Consider the following 17,918-nt stretch of genomic DNA (forward strand, 5'->3'; position numbering starts at 1 on the left):
ACTGTCATTATAGATCTTTCGTAACTCTCAGACTGTGGGGGACAGTAACAGAGCACTTGACCACCATCAAGGATCTACAGCCAACAGTGAAGTAGCACAAATAGAATTTCTGATCTGGAGAAACATTTCCATTGAGACAGAGAAAACTACAGGGCCCTCTTCAGGGGACAGATAAGAGGAATATAAAGGAGTTTCTGGATTTTTTATATCCCCCTCATTGTTACTAATAAGACACTTCCTAAAACATTCTGGTGTACTATGCCCACAGAACACCCAAAGTCAATGTCTGGTACTGTACCTAAGATGAAGCTTATGTGACTCAAATGCTACAGGGTCAGAAATATTTTTGAGTACACTCTACCACACCTAATAAGGATTTTTAAAGTCATAGGGTAATGAAGCCTAAGTACCTTTAAGAGTTCATGGAATTCTGAAGTGTCTTGCACTATCCTTTGAACAAATGAGATGGGATATTTTTTTTCTTATAATACATTGTAAATGTAAATGTAGGTGTACTTGTAAAGCGCACTGTGACTCCAAGGAGTATCCTGGCGCTGAAGACCGCTGGGGAACCCGTCCTGGTTTTCCTTGTGAGATGGTCCCTTTCTGGGTATCTCCAAGGTGAAACCAGGCATCCCAGCGTCTGTGGGGGGCCGTTGTAGAGATGAGGCAAGCTTAATGCCCAGAGTTGCCGAGTGTGTTCCCTGGTTAGAGTAGGCACCGAGGCGAGAATTATCGAGTCCGTTTGACCCTGGTCCACGACCCTCATTGTCAATCTTAAACCTAAAATCTTAGATCCTTCATCTCATGTGCCTTCATATGAAGTAGATATTAGGGTTGATGCATGTAAAATAAATGTAGAAAATGTAGTGTGAATATAAAAATACCAAAATGCAGCTAGAAATTTGTCTAAACATATTACGCACAGGTTAACGTAAGTCAATTTAAAATAACAGGTATAGTTTATGTCTGTAGTATAACTTGCAGAGACAGTCCTGGTTTCACGAAATGAAATCTGTGCAAAGTATGCAGCTATACATTTCTCCAATCGGCAAATTACTGGTCCTTTGAGGGAAAAGATTGTCTTCATTGTTAGCAGCTGCAACTCTGTTGTTACCTGCTTTCATGGTGTCTCAATGCAAATATTTTGAAGTCATAGCTCAACTGCAATAAGCTAGTGTAGTAGAATAGCTATTTTGTTTTCTTATTACAAATGACCCGTGATGTCAAAACAAGACTGTTATGAAAACATTATAGAGATGTCTTTAAGCATATTGCATTAGTTAAGTTGCTCAAAGAAGGCATCTGTTTTAAGACAGACAATCTGTTGTTGCCTTTTCACTGTACTTAAGAAATTTTCTCAACTTGATTCTTCCTCTTATAGTTTTCCAGAGTAGTGTTCTACCCTAGGTTCAGCTCGGAGTACCAGAATATGGGGATTGTACCATATGTCTTCCTCCATTTTTGCTGGCAGTCTAGCCCCCCCTCATGTACCAGTTGCAAGGCAGTAAGCACAGCTTTGGGGAAAAGAGTGGCATCTGGGGCTCTAAGAAATTTGCACTGGGGTTCCATGGTGCCCATAAAGTGAGCAGGGGCATCACCAACATTTTTTTTTTCCAGAACAAGCTTTATTGTCATATCAGGAAAGATTGCACAAACATTTCACAGTACTCCGAACCCCGGAGGAGCCATGAGCAGAAAATCTAGGTATAGAGATTAGCAATCAGTGCAGAATACAACGGAAATCAGTTTTGTCGAAGAACCCCCCAAACCCACCCCCCCCCACAGAAACTACCCTCCACCCGGGTCCCCCCCTAGCCCCAAACACGATGTCGGTCCGTACTCGATTATACAGTCTATATACATTTGGCAGTACCCTCCTACCCTCGCCCAGGTCCATCCTACAGCTGCTCACTGACAGCATCTTGTTGTGCCGGCAGCTCCAGCCACAGTCCTCTATAGTCCGCCCACCTCTTCCAGATTTTGAAATGTTTCTTAGGGCAGCCTCGTGCCACGAACACCGGGCGTTCCAAACTCATGTAGTAGTCCAACCCCTGCTTCCAAGCCTCTATCGGGGTAGCTCGAGTATTTTTCCAGGCACGGGCCACATCTCTTTTGGCCACTACCAGGCCTAGGAGTAACAAGTGTCTTTTATAGATGTTGCCTCCCACCTGCTCCAGAACATGTAAGAGACCTAGCTGTGACGTACGGGAGAGTGACCAACCCAGCACCTCATCCAGACAATCCCAGACCCGCCTCCAAAACCCCTCTAATGCCCTGCAAGACCACACCGTATGCACAAATGTGCCCACCTCATGGCCACACCGCAAGCAGTCAGGGGAAGCAATCAGACCAGCTCTATGCAGTCGCTCTCTTGTGTAGTAGGCCCTATGCAGGTATTTAAACTGAATGAAGCGTAATCGCACTGCAATAGCCGTCTCCCTTGGGGCTTCCAGGGCCTCTCTCCAGCTTTCCTCATCTAATTCCCCTACATCTCTTTGCCATATAGATCTGTCTGTCCAGGGAGGAGGAGCAGTGGGTGACGAGGGATTGGTAGATACAGGATTTTTTTTATCTTCCAGTTCCCCCATGAACAGCTTGGCTTCCAAGGGGCTGAATTCTGGCAAGGATTCCAGTCCCTCCAGGGCAGGGGAGAGAGCGTGTCTAAACTGCAGATATTGAAAGAATTGGGAGTGCGGCATATCATATTCGTCCCTCAGAGCCTGGAACGACTTAAGAGTCGTTCCCCTCATAACATGTCCCAGCGTCGAGATCCCTATGGCGTCCCAGCCTTTGAATCCCCGCAACGCCGCTAGAGCCGGCAAACAGCCATTGTGCCACAGGGGAGTCTCCTGCGTCCGTGTATTCCACCACCCCATACGGCCCAGCGCCCTCCGCCACACCTGAAACGCCACCTGTGTGACCATCGGAAGGTTCTTTCTTTTGGCCGCCGAGTAGAGGAGCTCATGCAGGATATTAGGATCCATCAGGTACCGCTCCAGGGCATACGCCGGGTCGCTGCGGTCACCGTACCACCATTCGTTTAACACCAACAGGTGAGACGCTTGGTAATAATACAAAATATCAGATGATGCCAGGCCGCCACAATATGTGGACAAGAAGCAGGTGCGAAGTGCCACCCGGACCGCACCCCCAGCCCAGAGAAAGCGACCTAGCGCCGAGTTGACCTGACGGAACCATTGTGGCGCAACAGGGTATGGATGATTTTGTAGCTGATACAGTAGGCGCGGGAGGGCTACCATCTTAAATATTGCGGAACGGCCATAGATATTGAGGGGCATGCGGGACCATGTCTTCATATCAGAACGAACTTTGTCCCACACCGGTACGATATTGCGTTCCCACGAAACTCCCGGTATATCCGACAGAAATACCCCGAGATATTTAATGCCCCCAGCTGTCACCCGGAGGGCCGACGCCCAATCGCCAAGCGCCGCACCATCGCCTATAGTCCATAGTATAGATTTCTGAATATTAAGATAGAGCCCCGAAACTTCACCAAAGATCTTCATCATTTCCAGAACTCTCGGGCCCGACCTATTAAGGTCAGTTAGATAGAACAGCACATCGTCCGCATAAAGAGCAATCCTAAACGATGGCCCGGAGTCCCACTCGAACCCCCTCATCTGCGCGTCCATGTGGACCCACGCCGCTAGGGGCTCCATGGCGAGAGCAAATAAATATGGCGAGAGAGGGCAGCCCTGGCGGGTACCCCGTCCTATAGGGAAGACCTCCGAGATAGCCCCGGCCACCCGAACCGACGCCGTCAAATCGGTATACAATAGCCGAACGTAGGAAAGAAAGTGAGACCCAAGATTCAGCCGCGATAGGAGTGCCTGCAGGTAGACCCAGCTGATACTCCTCTTGCTGAAGGTGCCAGGTGGAGAGGCGCCATCGAAACGGCTGCCGTCTCTGATCTAGGCGGATATCCATAGTTATTGGGGAATGGTCGGAGAGCCCCCGCGGCAATACGGCCGTCGATTCTATCCTTCCTATCATTAAGCAGGTAACAAACAGGTAATCCAACCGTGAGAAGGAGCCATGCACCCCCGAGACATAGGTGTATTCCCTACTATTTGGGTGTTGATAGCGCCAGGCATCCGTCCAACCCAAGCGCCGCACCATATCACACAACTTTGTAGACGCAGCCAGTGGCAACCCACCACCCGGTCGAAAGCGGTCCAACGCACCATCCATCACATCGTTCCAGTCTCCTCCAACCGCCACCAGGGCATCCGGGATCTCAGACCACACAGCGAACAGTTTCTCCACCAGGGACCAGTGCAGCGGGGGGGGGGGCATACACACTTCCAAAAACAACAGGCTCCCCATCAATCGTTCCCCGAACAAACACATATATATCCTGGGCGTCTACCCACTGTGTGGAGTGTATATACGACACCCTCCGATGTATCAATACTGCAACACCCCGGGACCCTCGGACAAACCCTGCGTGGTACACCTGCTGATAGCCAAATCGCTGTAGACTAGGAGTCTTGGTTCCCAAGAGATGGGTTTCTTGTAACAAGAGGACATCTGCTTTCTGCCTCTTCCGCTGCTTTAGCACAGCACCCCTCTTAATTTTATCGAGCATGCCCCGAACATTCCAGCTCATGACCCGTAGTGCTACCCTGGGGAGCTCCGGAACTGGGCCTCTATCTGCCATCATTCGAGCTCATGTATATTCGCCTGAGCATATGGAGGTGAGTCTGCCTACAATCTAGTAATCGAACCTGCTGGACCATCGTGTAGCAAAAAACATTCCCTGAGTACCCCAAACAACCACTGTCTCCCAAAGCCCCACCCCAAACCTGGGCCAAACTCAACTACTCCAAACCCCCCCCCCCCCTATACCTCAGCAACATTGAAGTATCTGTCACGGTGTGGGCGAGCCACCGCCCCCAACGGGAGGTCAGTGGCCACCCGCTCCAATGGATCCCCATAACCCAACCCCACAACCTCTAACTAGACCCTTAAAGGGTCGATTACCACCCGTGGAAAGCCAGGCGACTAGTACCCTGAGGCAAATGTCCGCCCTACATTCCACCCCCCCCCTCACCCAACATCACATATCAAAATCTATATCTTTGTCCAATAATGTCTGTGTGTTTCGGGGACACCAGCAATCCCCGCTGGGCGACTCTGGGCCACCCGCCGATCTCACCTCATTGCACCAAAGAGCGGTGAGCCCCCATTCACGGATCCACAGTCTGAGTGTCCGAGAAAGCGGTCCCTTCCGCAGCAGTTTTCTTGGCAGGGGAGCGTTTAGAAGAGCGGGACCTCCAATTGCTTCTACTCCGAGACCGTCTATGTGTATGCTTTGGCGCTGTCGAAGAGGATGAGTCTGAATCCCGAGCCGGCGGAGTGTGCGACCGGACCCGAACCGTCTCATCCGTCCAGTTGAATACCTCCTCCGGAGAGTTCAAGAAGAGAGTGCGGGACTGATAGATCACCCGCAGTCGGGCTGGATAGAGCAGGGCATACTGGATCTTGAGGCCTCTCAGGCGGGCCTTGGCATCCGCGAAGGATTGTCTTTGGCGCTGTACCAGCTTTGTGTAGTCCGGGAATATTAGGATCCGTTGGTTCTCACACATGAGCGGTTCTTTCAATCGGGCCTGTTTCAGGATAGTGTCCCGGTCGTGATAGTTGAGTAACTTGGCAATCACCGCTCGCGGTCGCTCCCCGACTGGCGGTTTAGGGGCCAACGCCCTATGGGCTCTCTCGATAACGAAGCAGCGGGAGAGGGACTCCGGTGGCAGCCAGCTCTCTAGCCAGCGTGTGAGAAAGGCCTCCATATCTCCTTTTTCGCAATCCTCTGGTTAGCCAACAAAACGGAGGTTATTGCGCCTAGCCCGCCCCTCTGCATCCTCCACTCGGAGCGCTAGGCCCTTCTGAATACCCTCCATGGCTGCTACCTTCTTTTTAAGGGTCACGACATCTTCCTCCACTCCGGTGATCCGCGTCTCAGCCTCCGTGATTCGGGCCACCGCATTGCGTAAGCCTTGGCGCAACAGAGTCACGTCCGCACCAGCAGCCCCAATCTTTGCGTCGAGAGTGTCCCTGGACTGGGTAATGGCCACCAAGAGCGTCGCATTATCTGGCCCCTGGGATGGGGGGCCCCCTGAGGCACCAGCCGCTCCCCCTGCGCCGGTGAATTTGTCCAGAGTAGCCTGTTTTGAGGCCCCGCTGCCGCCTCTGGTCATGGCTGACGACCGGTTGGGGCAAAGTTACGAAGGCACTGCCTCGTGGGCCCACCGCAACACTTCCTCCACTCAAGGGTTGGGCCTCCCTCCTCCAGTCGCCGCGCCTAGGCCCCGGCACACCAGGTTCAGAAGTACCGGCAGATCGTCCACGCAATCCCCTAGCCGCCGCTGCACCTGTGCAGTCTCTCCACACCCTTGGGCGCGATCCGCGGCACACTCCAGGCCGCGCAGAGTAAAGGCCGGAGCAGCCCCCCAGGCCGGAGTCCCCTCGCTTCCCCAGTACACTCCGCTCAGGGATAAGGGGGCGTTGTGCCCGTTCCGCAGCACAGGCAGGGGGGCCTCCCCCAGACAAGCACGCCGTGGCCCGACCCGACCACCGAGGCCCTGTATGGATCTGCCCGTGCAATGAGGGGGACCGGTCACCTGCGCCGCAACGGCCCACCCCACCGCGGCCCGACCTGACCGCCGAGCCCTCTGGACTAGCTGCACCACACCAATAGCACAAATATGGGAGCAGGCTACCTTGTCTCGGGGAGACCTGTTGCGTGGGTCCTCCGCCCAGCCCCGGTCCAGCCGGTCCCAGCCCCCGGGCCTCATCCTAGGCCCCAGGCGCTGTGCCAGGGTCGTCCGGGCTTGCCACTAGTTCCAGCGAGTCTCCCACTATCCCGGAGGTAGAGGCAGGCCGCACCTTCACCCAGCCCAGCGGCCGCCTGTGCTCGCCGTGTCCCCGGGGCGCCTCAAAAATCGAGGTCCCGGCTTCAGCGTGCAGAGTAGGCCTCACCACCTCCGGGGCTCGCCGCGCCGCCACACTGCCTCCGATGCCGCCAGGACTGTCAGGGCGGCCGTCGGGTGCCTTCCGCCACTTAGTCTGTCGCTGGGGAAGGGGGTCAGGTAAGGGGGGGAGGCAGGATAATATGGCCAGGAGAGTTGCGGCGGGACGGAGCTCCACTAAGCCGCGTCCGCCATGCCGGCTGTCGTAGCCATGCCCCATCACCAACATTTTTAAATGCTGTTTGAGGGCTACAGGAAATGCAGCAGCCCCTCCAGAAGATGTTCACATTGAGGGTTGTCCTAACTCTTGTCGGAGGGTATATGCCCCCAGGAGAAGTTTCAGATGTTTCCAAGCACCCTTAAAGCTTGTACATTTGTACATAGGCTCTGGAGTGAGGGGGCCTCTGTTGGTCGGTCATAAAGCTGCTGTAGTAGCAAGTTGGAAATAAGAGAATGACTTATACTTTTAATATATGTGCAAAATGATTTATTATAAATAAACAACAAGAATCCACCAGATTGGGTGATGTGTTCCCTACAATGGTGGGGAGCACATAGTGTTTTTAAAATACCCCTCACACACCAAAAGGACCCTTGGTGTCATGCTTCATCATTGGGGTCTTCGCACCCCTCTACGGGAATGCGATGTGCTGCGACCTACGACTACGCGGGAGCACTGATATTAGACTATGCGTGGTGTATGTGAGGGTTGGGTGTGAGTATGTGGTGAGATATGTGAGTTAGTGAATGTTTAAAAAGTGCCTGGCTCGTGGGGTAGGTCAGAACTAATTTAATGAGCCCCCGGACTGGCACTATTAAAATGGGTGCAGAATGAGGTAATTATGTGATATTAAGCACAGTACCTCTTTGGGTGTGTCAACATGTTTCGGAGATCAACTCCTTCTTCAGGACAGGGTGCACCACACCCCACCTTACTCACGTTTTTTTAAAGTAAAAAAGTGTATTATACAAAAAAGTGAAGTTGTAGTACTATAATGTTCCTACAATTAGAATGAAGTTATGCCAATATGCAAGTAACCTAGAAGGAAAAAGAAGACCACGATTGTAGAAATCAACTCCTTAATATTTACACAAGGTACAGTGACCTGTAAAAAATAAATGGTGAGGGTCACTAGACAAAATTGATGTCATGCTACTAGTGCAGGTGACCCTGTTGAAAAAAGGGACAAAATACAATACAAACATACACAAAACAGAAAACACACACTCTAGGGCGTTAGATTCCTTCCGCCTATAGGACATAACTTTATAGGGTGAAAAAGTAGATTTTTAGAGGATAAAAAAGAGGCATACTTCTTGTCCTAGGTACAATGCCCCATGAGCCTCCATAACGTTGGGGGTTGCTCTGGCCCAATGGCTCCTGTAAAACAATACAGAGTATAGCAGTTGTTAGTACTTACAGGTTGGAGAAAGAATGGCCCCACCGTTTCAACAAGATTTTACTCACGAATTACAGCAATGGTAATGTCCTTGTTCCCCCGAACGCGGCTACCCGGTGAATGCGGTAGAGCGCTCTGGATGCCGTATTTACAGTGATTGAAGATCCCGTTTGTTAGGTTAATTGGTAAGTTAATTGGCGGAAAGGCCTAATAAGGGTATTCCATTAGCCCGATACTTGCGCTGTGACCCAAGGATCAGCAAGGCTCATGCGCGATGATCGCCTAGCGGTGTCTTTGTTGTGCGCATGTGCGGTGGCGCATTAGGAACCGCCCATGCGCAAGATCGAGAGGTTTCACTAGTTTCCCTTGGTTTAAGCCCGGCCTGAGGAATGCCCAGCGGTTAGGTCCAATGAAAAGAGCGTAGCGGGTGTACAGAGCAAAACCAGAGGTCCGCCCAGCTATAGTATTTCCCGTATAGGATTTGGATCCTAAATGAAGGTCCCGGGTGCAGAAAGATATGTTATCTGCTCCGAAATGGGGGGTGAGATAAAGTAGTTATGGAGACCAATACTCCATATATTTAATGCATGATATCTGCTTCGAAGAGGAGGATGAGATAAAGTAATTATGGGGAGACCTATAACCCATATAGTTAAACTCAGACAGAAGATGGTAGACTTCTCATTTAGGGAGCTGTACAGTTCAGTTTCTGGAATTCAATTATTCTTTTAGGAAGCAGAAAGACGAAGTGAATAGACCACTAGTCTGATTATGGATGGTGATTCAGGTGACCTGGCCCCAAGGGATGTCATCATTGATTCCGTCAGTATGTGTTCCCAGACGGAAAACCCAACATTGTTCCTTTTGGAACAGGCCCTTATCTGTTGGTAATAGTTCAATCTCTGTCCATTTTATGTCATTGACACAGTGTTGTGCTTCTAAAAAATGCGTTGCCATTTTTGTAGTACTTTTTTTACACCTGATATTGCTCTTATGCTCATTTATACGCGTTTTGATTGCTCTTGATGTCATTCCCACGTACTCCAATGTACAAGAGCATGTAATCATGTAAATTACAAAAGATAAATTGTCCCCGAGCACATATATGCAAGTTCTTATATTGTTCCAAGAGAAAAGATAACCACAATCAAATGAATGTTCTTTCAAGGTTCATCGAATCAAATTCCTTTAATTTCCTTTTCTTTTCTCTTCATACATCAAATTTCTTCACAGTCTTCATCAAGTTCATACAGAATGTAGCCAATAGATCAAAAGGACCAGTGCCAACACGTGTTTCGTCAGAGGGTACAATCACCCAAGTGACTTCTTCAGGGCAGAAATTCAATCCAAATACCCAATTATATAGGCCAATTCCAGAAGACAGTTGTTCCTCAATTATAAATTAGAACTCAATCCATTTTCTATCTCAGAGTTCTTCATATAGGATAATATGTGGTTTAGATCAAGGAGAGTACTCCTCACGTCGTCAGAAGAGATTCCGTTTTCAATAACTGTTATTGGAACAACTGTCTTCTGGAATTGGCCTATATAATTTGGTATTTGGATTGAATTTCTGCCCTGAAGAAGTCACTTGGGTGATTGTACCCTCTGACGAAACACGTGTTGGCACTGGTCCTTTTGATCTATTGGCTACATTCTGTATGAACTTGATGAAGACTGTGAAGAAATTTGATGTATGAAGAGAAAAGAAATGGAAATTAAAGAAATTTGATTCGATGAACCTTGAAAGAACATTCATTTGATTGTGGTTATCTTTTCTCTTGGAACAATATAAGAACTTGCATATATGTGCTCGGGGACAATTTATCTTTTGTCATTGAATTCTCTGTTTTCAGAGGACTCCTTTGGGGACGCAAGTGGCTGCTTTCCCCTGTTCCCTTGAGCCATCTTATTAGGAGAATATTAATTTAGTTGTTGTTGCGCAAGAGCTACCCAGCCACTATCTGTTCTGCTTTAATCATGTAAATTACATTTCTGCTGTTGCAGGTGGTAAAACTTCTTTGTTCCCATGTTGTGCCGTTTAGGTTAGGTGTTTGCTCTTGCTTGTGAGGTGGCAACTGCTACAATTCCCACATGGGAAATGTCCATGTATTCCATGTATTGAGTTTGTAGATGGTTGGCACTCTTTTGGGCGAGTGTGGACCAAAATGTCTTTGAGATTTCTCCCATGTTTGTGGGCGAACATAGGTTTTTCAAAAGTTAGTTGGCCACAGTTCAGGAATTCGCCTGTTCTTGTTAATGATTTTCGTGACCTCATTTGTCACACATACTTGTCTTTTTTGGTCACTATCTGTTTTTATCTTGTCTTCAAGGAGAGCATCCGGTAATTGTTCCTTACCCGTTTCATTGCCGTGTCAATTATGCGGTCTGGATATTGCCTGTGCTGTAATTTTGTTTTGAGGTCCTTTGCTTGTGTTTTGAACTGGGCAACATCAGTGCAATTACGCCTGAGGCGGAGGAATTGGCCATATGGTAGATTTGTTCGTAGGTGGCGAGAATGGAAACTGTCAAACCTCAATAAGCTGTTCCTGGTAGTACTACAACTTCACTTTTTTGTATAATACACTTTTTTACTTTAAAAAAAAACGTGAGTAAGGTGGGGTGTGGTGCACCCTGTCCTGAAGAAGGAGTTGATCTCCGAAACATGTCGACGCACCCAAAGAGGTACTGTGCCTAATATCACATATTTACCGCATTCTGCCCCCATTTTAATATTGCCTGCCCGGGGGCTCATTAAATTAGTTCTGACCTACCCCACGAGCCAGGCACTTTTTAAACATTCACTTACTCACATTTCCTCACCACATACTCACAACCAACCCTCACATACACCACACACAGTCTAATATCAGTGCTCCCGCGTAGTCGTAGGCCGCAGCACGCCGCATCCCGTAGAGGGGTGCGAAGACCCCAATGATGAAGCATGACACCAAGGGTCCTTTTGGTGTGTGAGGGGTATTTTAAAAACACTGTGTGCTCCCCACCATTGTAGGGAACACATCACCCAATCTGGTGGATTCTTGTTGTTTGTTTATACTATCTGGGAGAAGGAATCCACCCCTACCTCTCTCTCTCTCCCCCCCCTTGTTTTTTATAGCAAAATGCTTTATTAACCATGATAAAACTATTATTGAAATGTTTTATGGTTCATGAAGGTTATTGTAAGAGGGTTTCATCCATAGTGATTTTAATGGCGTTGCATTCGTTTTATATGATCAATTTCTGCGTTTTATTAATTTGGGGACACCCTGACAAAGCCAGTAGGCCTGCCTTTCGAAAATGACACTCCTTGTATTGTATCTAGTATATGTGAGGGTACTGTGATCTTGGGGTTCAGGACTTGCTAGAGGTGTGAGCTTTTATTAAGAAAATCGGGACAATGATTTATTGAGTGTGGTTTTCAATCATTTGGTTTGGATTTCATGGCTATGCATCTGTTTATATAGTCAGTTTATACTTATCTGTAGTTCCCAGAACTTAATAGTTATTTTTCCTGTTATATGACTAATGACAGTGCTGTCTTGTTCAAGCAAACTTCAGAATTGAAGAGCAACAAACTTGTACTTGGTTCTAAGACCCCCAAAAAGAAGCAGCAAAAGGTTAAATCCGGATTTAGTTTGCATAAAATATTTTTTAATTTATTCCTTCGATGTGTGTATCAATACATTTATTTTTTTCCTATGTATTTTGGTTTGGATGTCATGGCTATTATGTAGTCCGTTTATGCTTATTCTGTAGTTTCTAGTAGTTAATAGTTATTTTTCCTGTTATAGGGCTAATGACATTGAGTCTGCTCGACAAGTGTTCTGGAAACAAGCTGATTTTGGCTATGTGAAAGCAAGATTGGATGAAATGCAGATTCTGTGCAAACCTATGTCAAGTGTAGGTAAACAATATGCTTAATTGTAATCTTTGATTGACAGAACTTTTATCATTTTAAAAATATTTTTTTTTTCAGGCGGATTCTATGCTATCTTGTTCAAGCAACCTTCAGAATTGCAGAGCAACAAACTTGTACTTGGATTTAAGATCTCCAAAACGAAGCAGCGAAAGGTTAAATCAGCATTCAGTTTGCATACAATTTTTTTTCAATTCATCCCTGCAATATGGATCAATGCATATTTTTTTTATTTTAGATTTAAAGAAGATTTTTTCCGAAGTGGTGAAATTGGTGGGCACTGCAACCTTGATGTTCAAGGGCTGATGGATCAAAATCAGCGTAAAAGCCCTCTGCAATCTTGGTACGGTTTCATTTTCTAAAACTGAAGCTCTTAACCCTTCTTATGATTGTAAACTAGAAGAGGTTGAATATAAATGTGTTCAAACACTTGTATGCCAATCCCACTTTGGCGGAACAAAATGTGACTTACTCTTCCTGTGTGAAATTCAGTGATACACGCCCTTGCCATCCAAACAGTAAATGATGTATAGTTAGCTCAACAGTATATATTGTATACATCAAAGGTAGTAGCACTACAATCTTCATCCACACAGGCAGCATTAGTGTTATTTTTCTATTAAACACAGTAGTTGTACAGCAGAGATAGCAGCAGTGTGTGTTGCTGAGGAGCCCTGGAACCATTAACAGTGTATTCTTGAAAGAGGCTGAGAATGTTGGCCTTCTCTGGGGTTCTGCTAACGCCAACAATATATGAAGTATGGAGGGTGTTGGCAGGGTCTTGCTGCTGCTGCCTCTGTTATCCTTCAAAACACCACTGCCAACCCTAAGAGCCTTTGTGCAGGCCTTCCATACCCTCTTCAGGTAACCCACTGGACCCCTCTCCCGACCACTGTATGGCTTTCAGCTGGCACTCGGTTACCCTCAGCTGGACGTTAGGATGACTATCAGCTTGTCATCGCCCATCATGTGGATGCCTCAGGATCCCTTAGCTAGCATTCATATTACCTCCGCCAGCCCTGATAGACCATCAGCCAACACTAAGCTATTCGTCAGCCAACCTGAGATATCTTTTTAGTCCCTAAACACCCTCAGGCAGTCTTCATGGACAAATAACCTGAAACCCTTACTTGGAACTTGTATCCTCAATTGGCTCTCATTCATCCTCATTTGACCCTAAGCCTCACACTACCTACACGGAGACCCACTCTGCTGTCATTTCGAATCTGTTAACCCCTCTGCTTGTCTCCGCCATAGATACCATCATTTTTTCCTGAGCCTTCTGTAAGTCACCTAGTAGTACTCCGTGCTGCATTCTGTGGACATCAAACTACCTACAGTGCACTGTCCTTAGCCACTGCACTTCTTTGTAGGGATACCAGTGTGACGCACTGCATCTTAAAAATACTAATCTATCTCACCGCATTGCATTGTAGGCCTTGAAGTCAACATTAATGGACTACATCCAAAAGTTCTAACCACCACATTGCACTACGTGTTAGAGACACACGTCACACTGCATACGATTCTCTAGAGACAAATCCACCATATTGCAATATATCCCAAGAACTGCAAGCCACCGCCTGGACCTGCATCCCATAGAGTAGCCCACAACATGGTACTGCATCCTAGTTACTGTACTCCACAATACTGCACTACAACCCACTGACTGAACCTTCACACTCCACTGCATTCTATGTACAATGAGTCACTGCAAAGTATATTGTCATTTAAAGGCATTAGCCCCCGAATCTGCATCCTAAGAATTCTTACTCACTACACTGACCTCTAGGGTCACTAAACCATCACAATAAATTACATGCAGAGACAATAAAGTGTAACACGGGTGTGACACCTAGGGACACTTAGATATAACTTTTGATAGACACTAGGGGCGCTAAATACACAACACTGCCATTTAAAGGAATTACCCTCTACACTGCATCCTATGGACTGTAAAAAAAAATCCCCTCCAATGACAAACCGGAGGAGTCTTGCCGGAATCAATTCATCATACAGTGCCAAGTAAGACTTTATCTGTAATATTTACATTAAATCTGACCCCCAATTTAACTGTTGCTGTTTTAATCTATCTGGCAACATAATGGAACACAGAGTCCCATGCAATCTGCCTCTTTCTATCATGATCGTGATAAACCCTACTTGGTGTTCTCCACCTTTAACCTTTTTTACTCGGTACTTCTGCACTGTGTCGCTCCTATATCATCTTGAAAGGTTGCCCTTTCTCCAAATTTCAGCTAAAAGTCAATGACGCAGAAACCGGTGATATGGAAAGGAACCCTCCAGGGAAAGGCTGTCCATTTCAAAGATGTAAACCTAATTGAGAAAGAAATAGTGAAGGGTTCTTTCCGGACTGGGTTATAGTTTCTCCTGCTAGACCTGTCCTAATAGTGATATTTTCAAAGCCACACATCAGTTAATGATAGAGTACGTGTGCGTCTGAAATATTGAGATAAACTTCCAGTAGAGACTTTGGGTTCACCAAAACATCCAGATCCAGTGAAGCAAAGAACTTTTACAGAACGTGAGTACAGAAATATATTTTTACACTAGATTGCAAGACCATAAACGTCTACCACACATCACAACCTGTAATAAATACTTTAAAACAAATGCTCTGTCTACTTCAATACATTAATCAGTTTTAGACCTAGTTAAGATAATTATTGTCATTTAGAAATGCACACTGAAATTTTATGTGAGTCTTTTGAAGCAGGGTATGTTCAGTGAACACCCGTGGCAGAATATACTCCCATGAACTTATGTACATTACAATTTCCATAGACTACCTCCCATTGGTCTCAGTTACTGAAATCAGTCATGCTTCTTACTTTTCTGTGTGAAGACGAGATAAGAAAGTGCTTTCCATTTAAATGACAATGTGCATTGAATTGATTTGATGAACTTTTAGATGGGCAATCATGAATTTTAGTAAGGTTTACTTCATTGTTGTGACCTTGTACCAGCCTATGATAACATTTGCTTGACTTTTTCCACTTTATAATCAAAGAGGAAAGGGGGAGTGTGAGGCTAATTTAAGTCTTGATGCTCTCTATTTGTGGTTAGTATCTATTTAACAGTGTATAAAACTGATTATCTTGAAGGTATATGTTATGTTATGTTAAGTTAAATAAAATTTATTGAGCGCACGTACGCCCGTAGGCTTCATGGCGCTATTGGAAGATTTGCAGAGACATAACACAACAAAAGAAAAGACAGAATTAACTATGGATAAGCTTGCCTAAAAAGCCAAGTTTTAAAGGCTTGTCTAAAAGCCAGAATGTCTTCATGGAGTCTCAGTGTCAGTGGCAGAGAGTTCCACAGGGAGGCAGCTAGAAGGTGAAAAGAGCTGCCTCCCTGACTTTGTTTCTTAATGCGAGGCACCACTAACAAGCTCTTGTGACCCGAGCGAAGGGCACGTGAGGGGGTATACCTAACAAGCAGGCTGCTAATAAATCCGGGGCCCTTACCTTGTAGAGCTCTAAAGATAATGCATCCAGCTTTAAAGGTTGCTCTCTGCGCTACTGGCAACCAGTGGAGACTAGCAAGACCCGGCCTGATGGACTGCCATTTGGGTAGCTTGCAGATCAGCCTGGCCGCTTGGTTCTGAACCAGCTGTAGTCTCTTGAGCTGCCCGACTGGAAGACCCAAATACAAGCTATTGGAGTAGTCCAGTCGGGACAGCACGAGAGCGATCACAACTTGGATCAGAGCAGAGTAAGTTAACAGGTGGGCAATTTTCCTGATCTTACGGAGTTGAAAAAAGCATGAGGATACCACCGTCCCTACCTGACTTTTAAGAGAGAGATCTTCATTAAAAGTAACCCCTAGGCTTTTCACTGTATGAGACTTGGCCGGGGGATTTCCCATTTCTGGAGGCCAAAAATGTGGCCCCCAGTGAAGTTCACTCTTCCCAGGCAAAATCAATTCAGTTTTGCCTGGGTTTAGTTTTAGATGATTAAGACTCATCCATCTCTGGATGTGAACCATGGCCTCCCGAAATTCGGTGGCAGCGCCAGGGGAATCCAGGCGGAAAATCAATTGCAGGTCATCAGCGTAGCTAAAAATTAAAGCTTTAAACTTTCTTAACGAATACAACAGGGGCCGTAGATACAAATTAAATAAAAGTGGGGACAAGGACGATCCCTGGGGGACTCCGCATTCATTTTTAATTTTAGGGGCTGTAAAGGTACCCAGTCTCACTGCCTGGGTATAGATGCACTGATGGAAGTGCACTGATGGAAGTGAGCTTGCATCACAGAGCTCATCACACAAGCTGACCTGAAAGATGTTAAGGCCTAAGTGTTTTTTTTTTGTTTAAATCTTTTTATTGAGATTCTGACAAGACAAACATAGGACAAAAGGACAGTACGGGCGTGCATGCGATCGCCCCGCGAGTAACATCTACCTCCCCCCTCCAACGGGACGGGACTCACTGGTGCAGCATAGAGTGTGTCCTTGAATGCTAGTGAGGCCCAGGGGGATAAGCAAAACTCTGACCCGTTCCCATTAACAACCAACAATCCCTCACCCTCCCTTCCCCCACCCGTATCCCACCCTCGTTCCCTTTTCCCGGTGTGGTAAGTGCGCTGATGCCAGACATCGCAGGGCCTGCAGGAGATGCGTCGTTCAAGCGGGAGATCGGGGCTCCCTCCAGAAGTCGTCTGGGAGCCGGAGCACCCTGAGGTATTTTGGGCAGGTGATCTCAGTGAATTCCTCTGACAGGAGAGAGACTAGGGGTTGCCATGTGTCGAGGAATGTGTCACGTGTTTGGGTGAGGGAGGCCTGTATCTTCTCTATCCCCATTATATACCACAGGCGGTGGAGCCTTCCCGTATGGGTAGGCTTCCTCGGAGTGCCCCAAAGAGATAGGATGTGTTGAGTGGTCGCCCCCATCGCTAGCCCCATCTGCCTCCCCCTGATCGATTTGAGAGGGAATGTGATGGCGTTGGGGAGACCGAGGAGCGTGTACGCCGGAAATCGGGGAATCTCTGTTTCAAAGTGTGTGTCAAAGCTCTTTAGCACCTCTTCCCAATACCCCTGGACCAGCACCTCTTCCCAATACCCCTGGACCTCTGTGCACTCCCACAGGATATGAGTGAGTGTCCCCTGTTGGCCGCAACCCCTCCAGCACCCAGGGTCCCTGCGTGGATTGCTCTGATGCAGTCGTGCCGGTGTAAGGTGCCAGTAGTATGCTATTTTCACCGCCGCCTCTTTGCTGGCCACATTGCGGGCAGTATGGTGGGTCCTGAAATATATGTCCTGCCTGTGAAGGAGCGTCCTAGTTCCTTGTCTGTGAAGGAGCGTCCTAGTTCGCGCTCCCATCGATTCTGACCCGCCGACCGCGTAGCAGGGGGGGGGGTGGACTGAGCATCATGTAAAGGTCTGTGATCGCGTGTTTATCTGTTGTTTTCGTGTGTAGCCACTTCTAGTAGTTTGTTAGGGGTCTGCTCAGGTGGGGCAGCACTTCTTTCTCCGTGAGCCAGTGTCTGATCTGGAAGTACTGAAAACGGTGGATCTGTGGGAGTGTGTAGTATTCCTGCAAGGTGCGCATCTGCATGAAGCCCGCGGGATTGAAGAGGT

At 47.3% G+C, this 17,918-nt stretch overlaps 1 protein-coding gene across 1 annotated transcript in view; it reads left to right on the plus strand.

Moving 5' to 3' along the window:
* Window positions 1-17,918, plus strand: part of EOGT (EGF domain specific O-linked N-acetylglucosamine transferase) — a 273,584-nt gene that overhangs the window by 121,835 nt on the left and 133,831 nt on the right. Inside the window, exons 6-8 of the mRNA XM_086936837.1 lie at window positions 12,190-12,298; window positions 12,375-12,469; window positions 12,553-12,657. Of these exons, the coding sequence (XP_086792963.1) occupies window positions 12,190-12,298; window positions 12,375-12,469; window positions 12,553-12,657 (309 nt within the window). The remainder of the gene's footprint in view (window positions 1-12,189; window positions 12,299-12,374; window positions 12,470-12,552; window positions 12,658-17,918) is intronic.

Source organism: Lissotriton vulgaris, chromosome 9 (genome assembly GCF_964263255.1).
Source record: "Lissotriton vulgaris chromosome 9, aLisVul1.2, whole genome shotgun sequence".
Taxonomy (NCBI): domain Eukaryota; kingdom Metazoa; phylum Chordata; class Amphibia; order Caudata; family Salamandridae; genus Lissotriton; species Lissotriton vulgaris.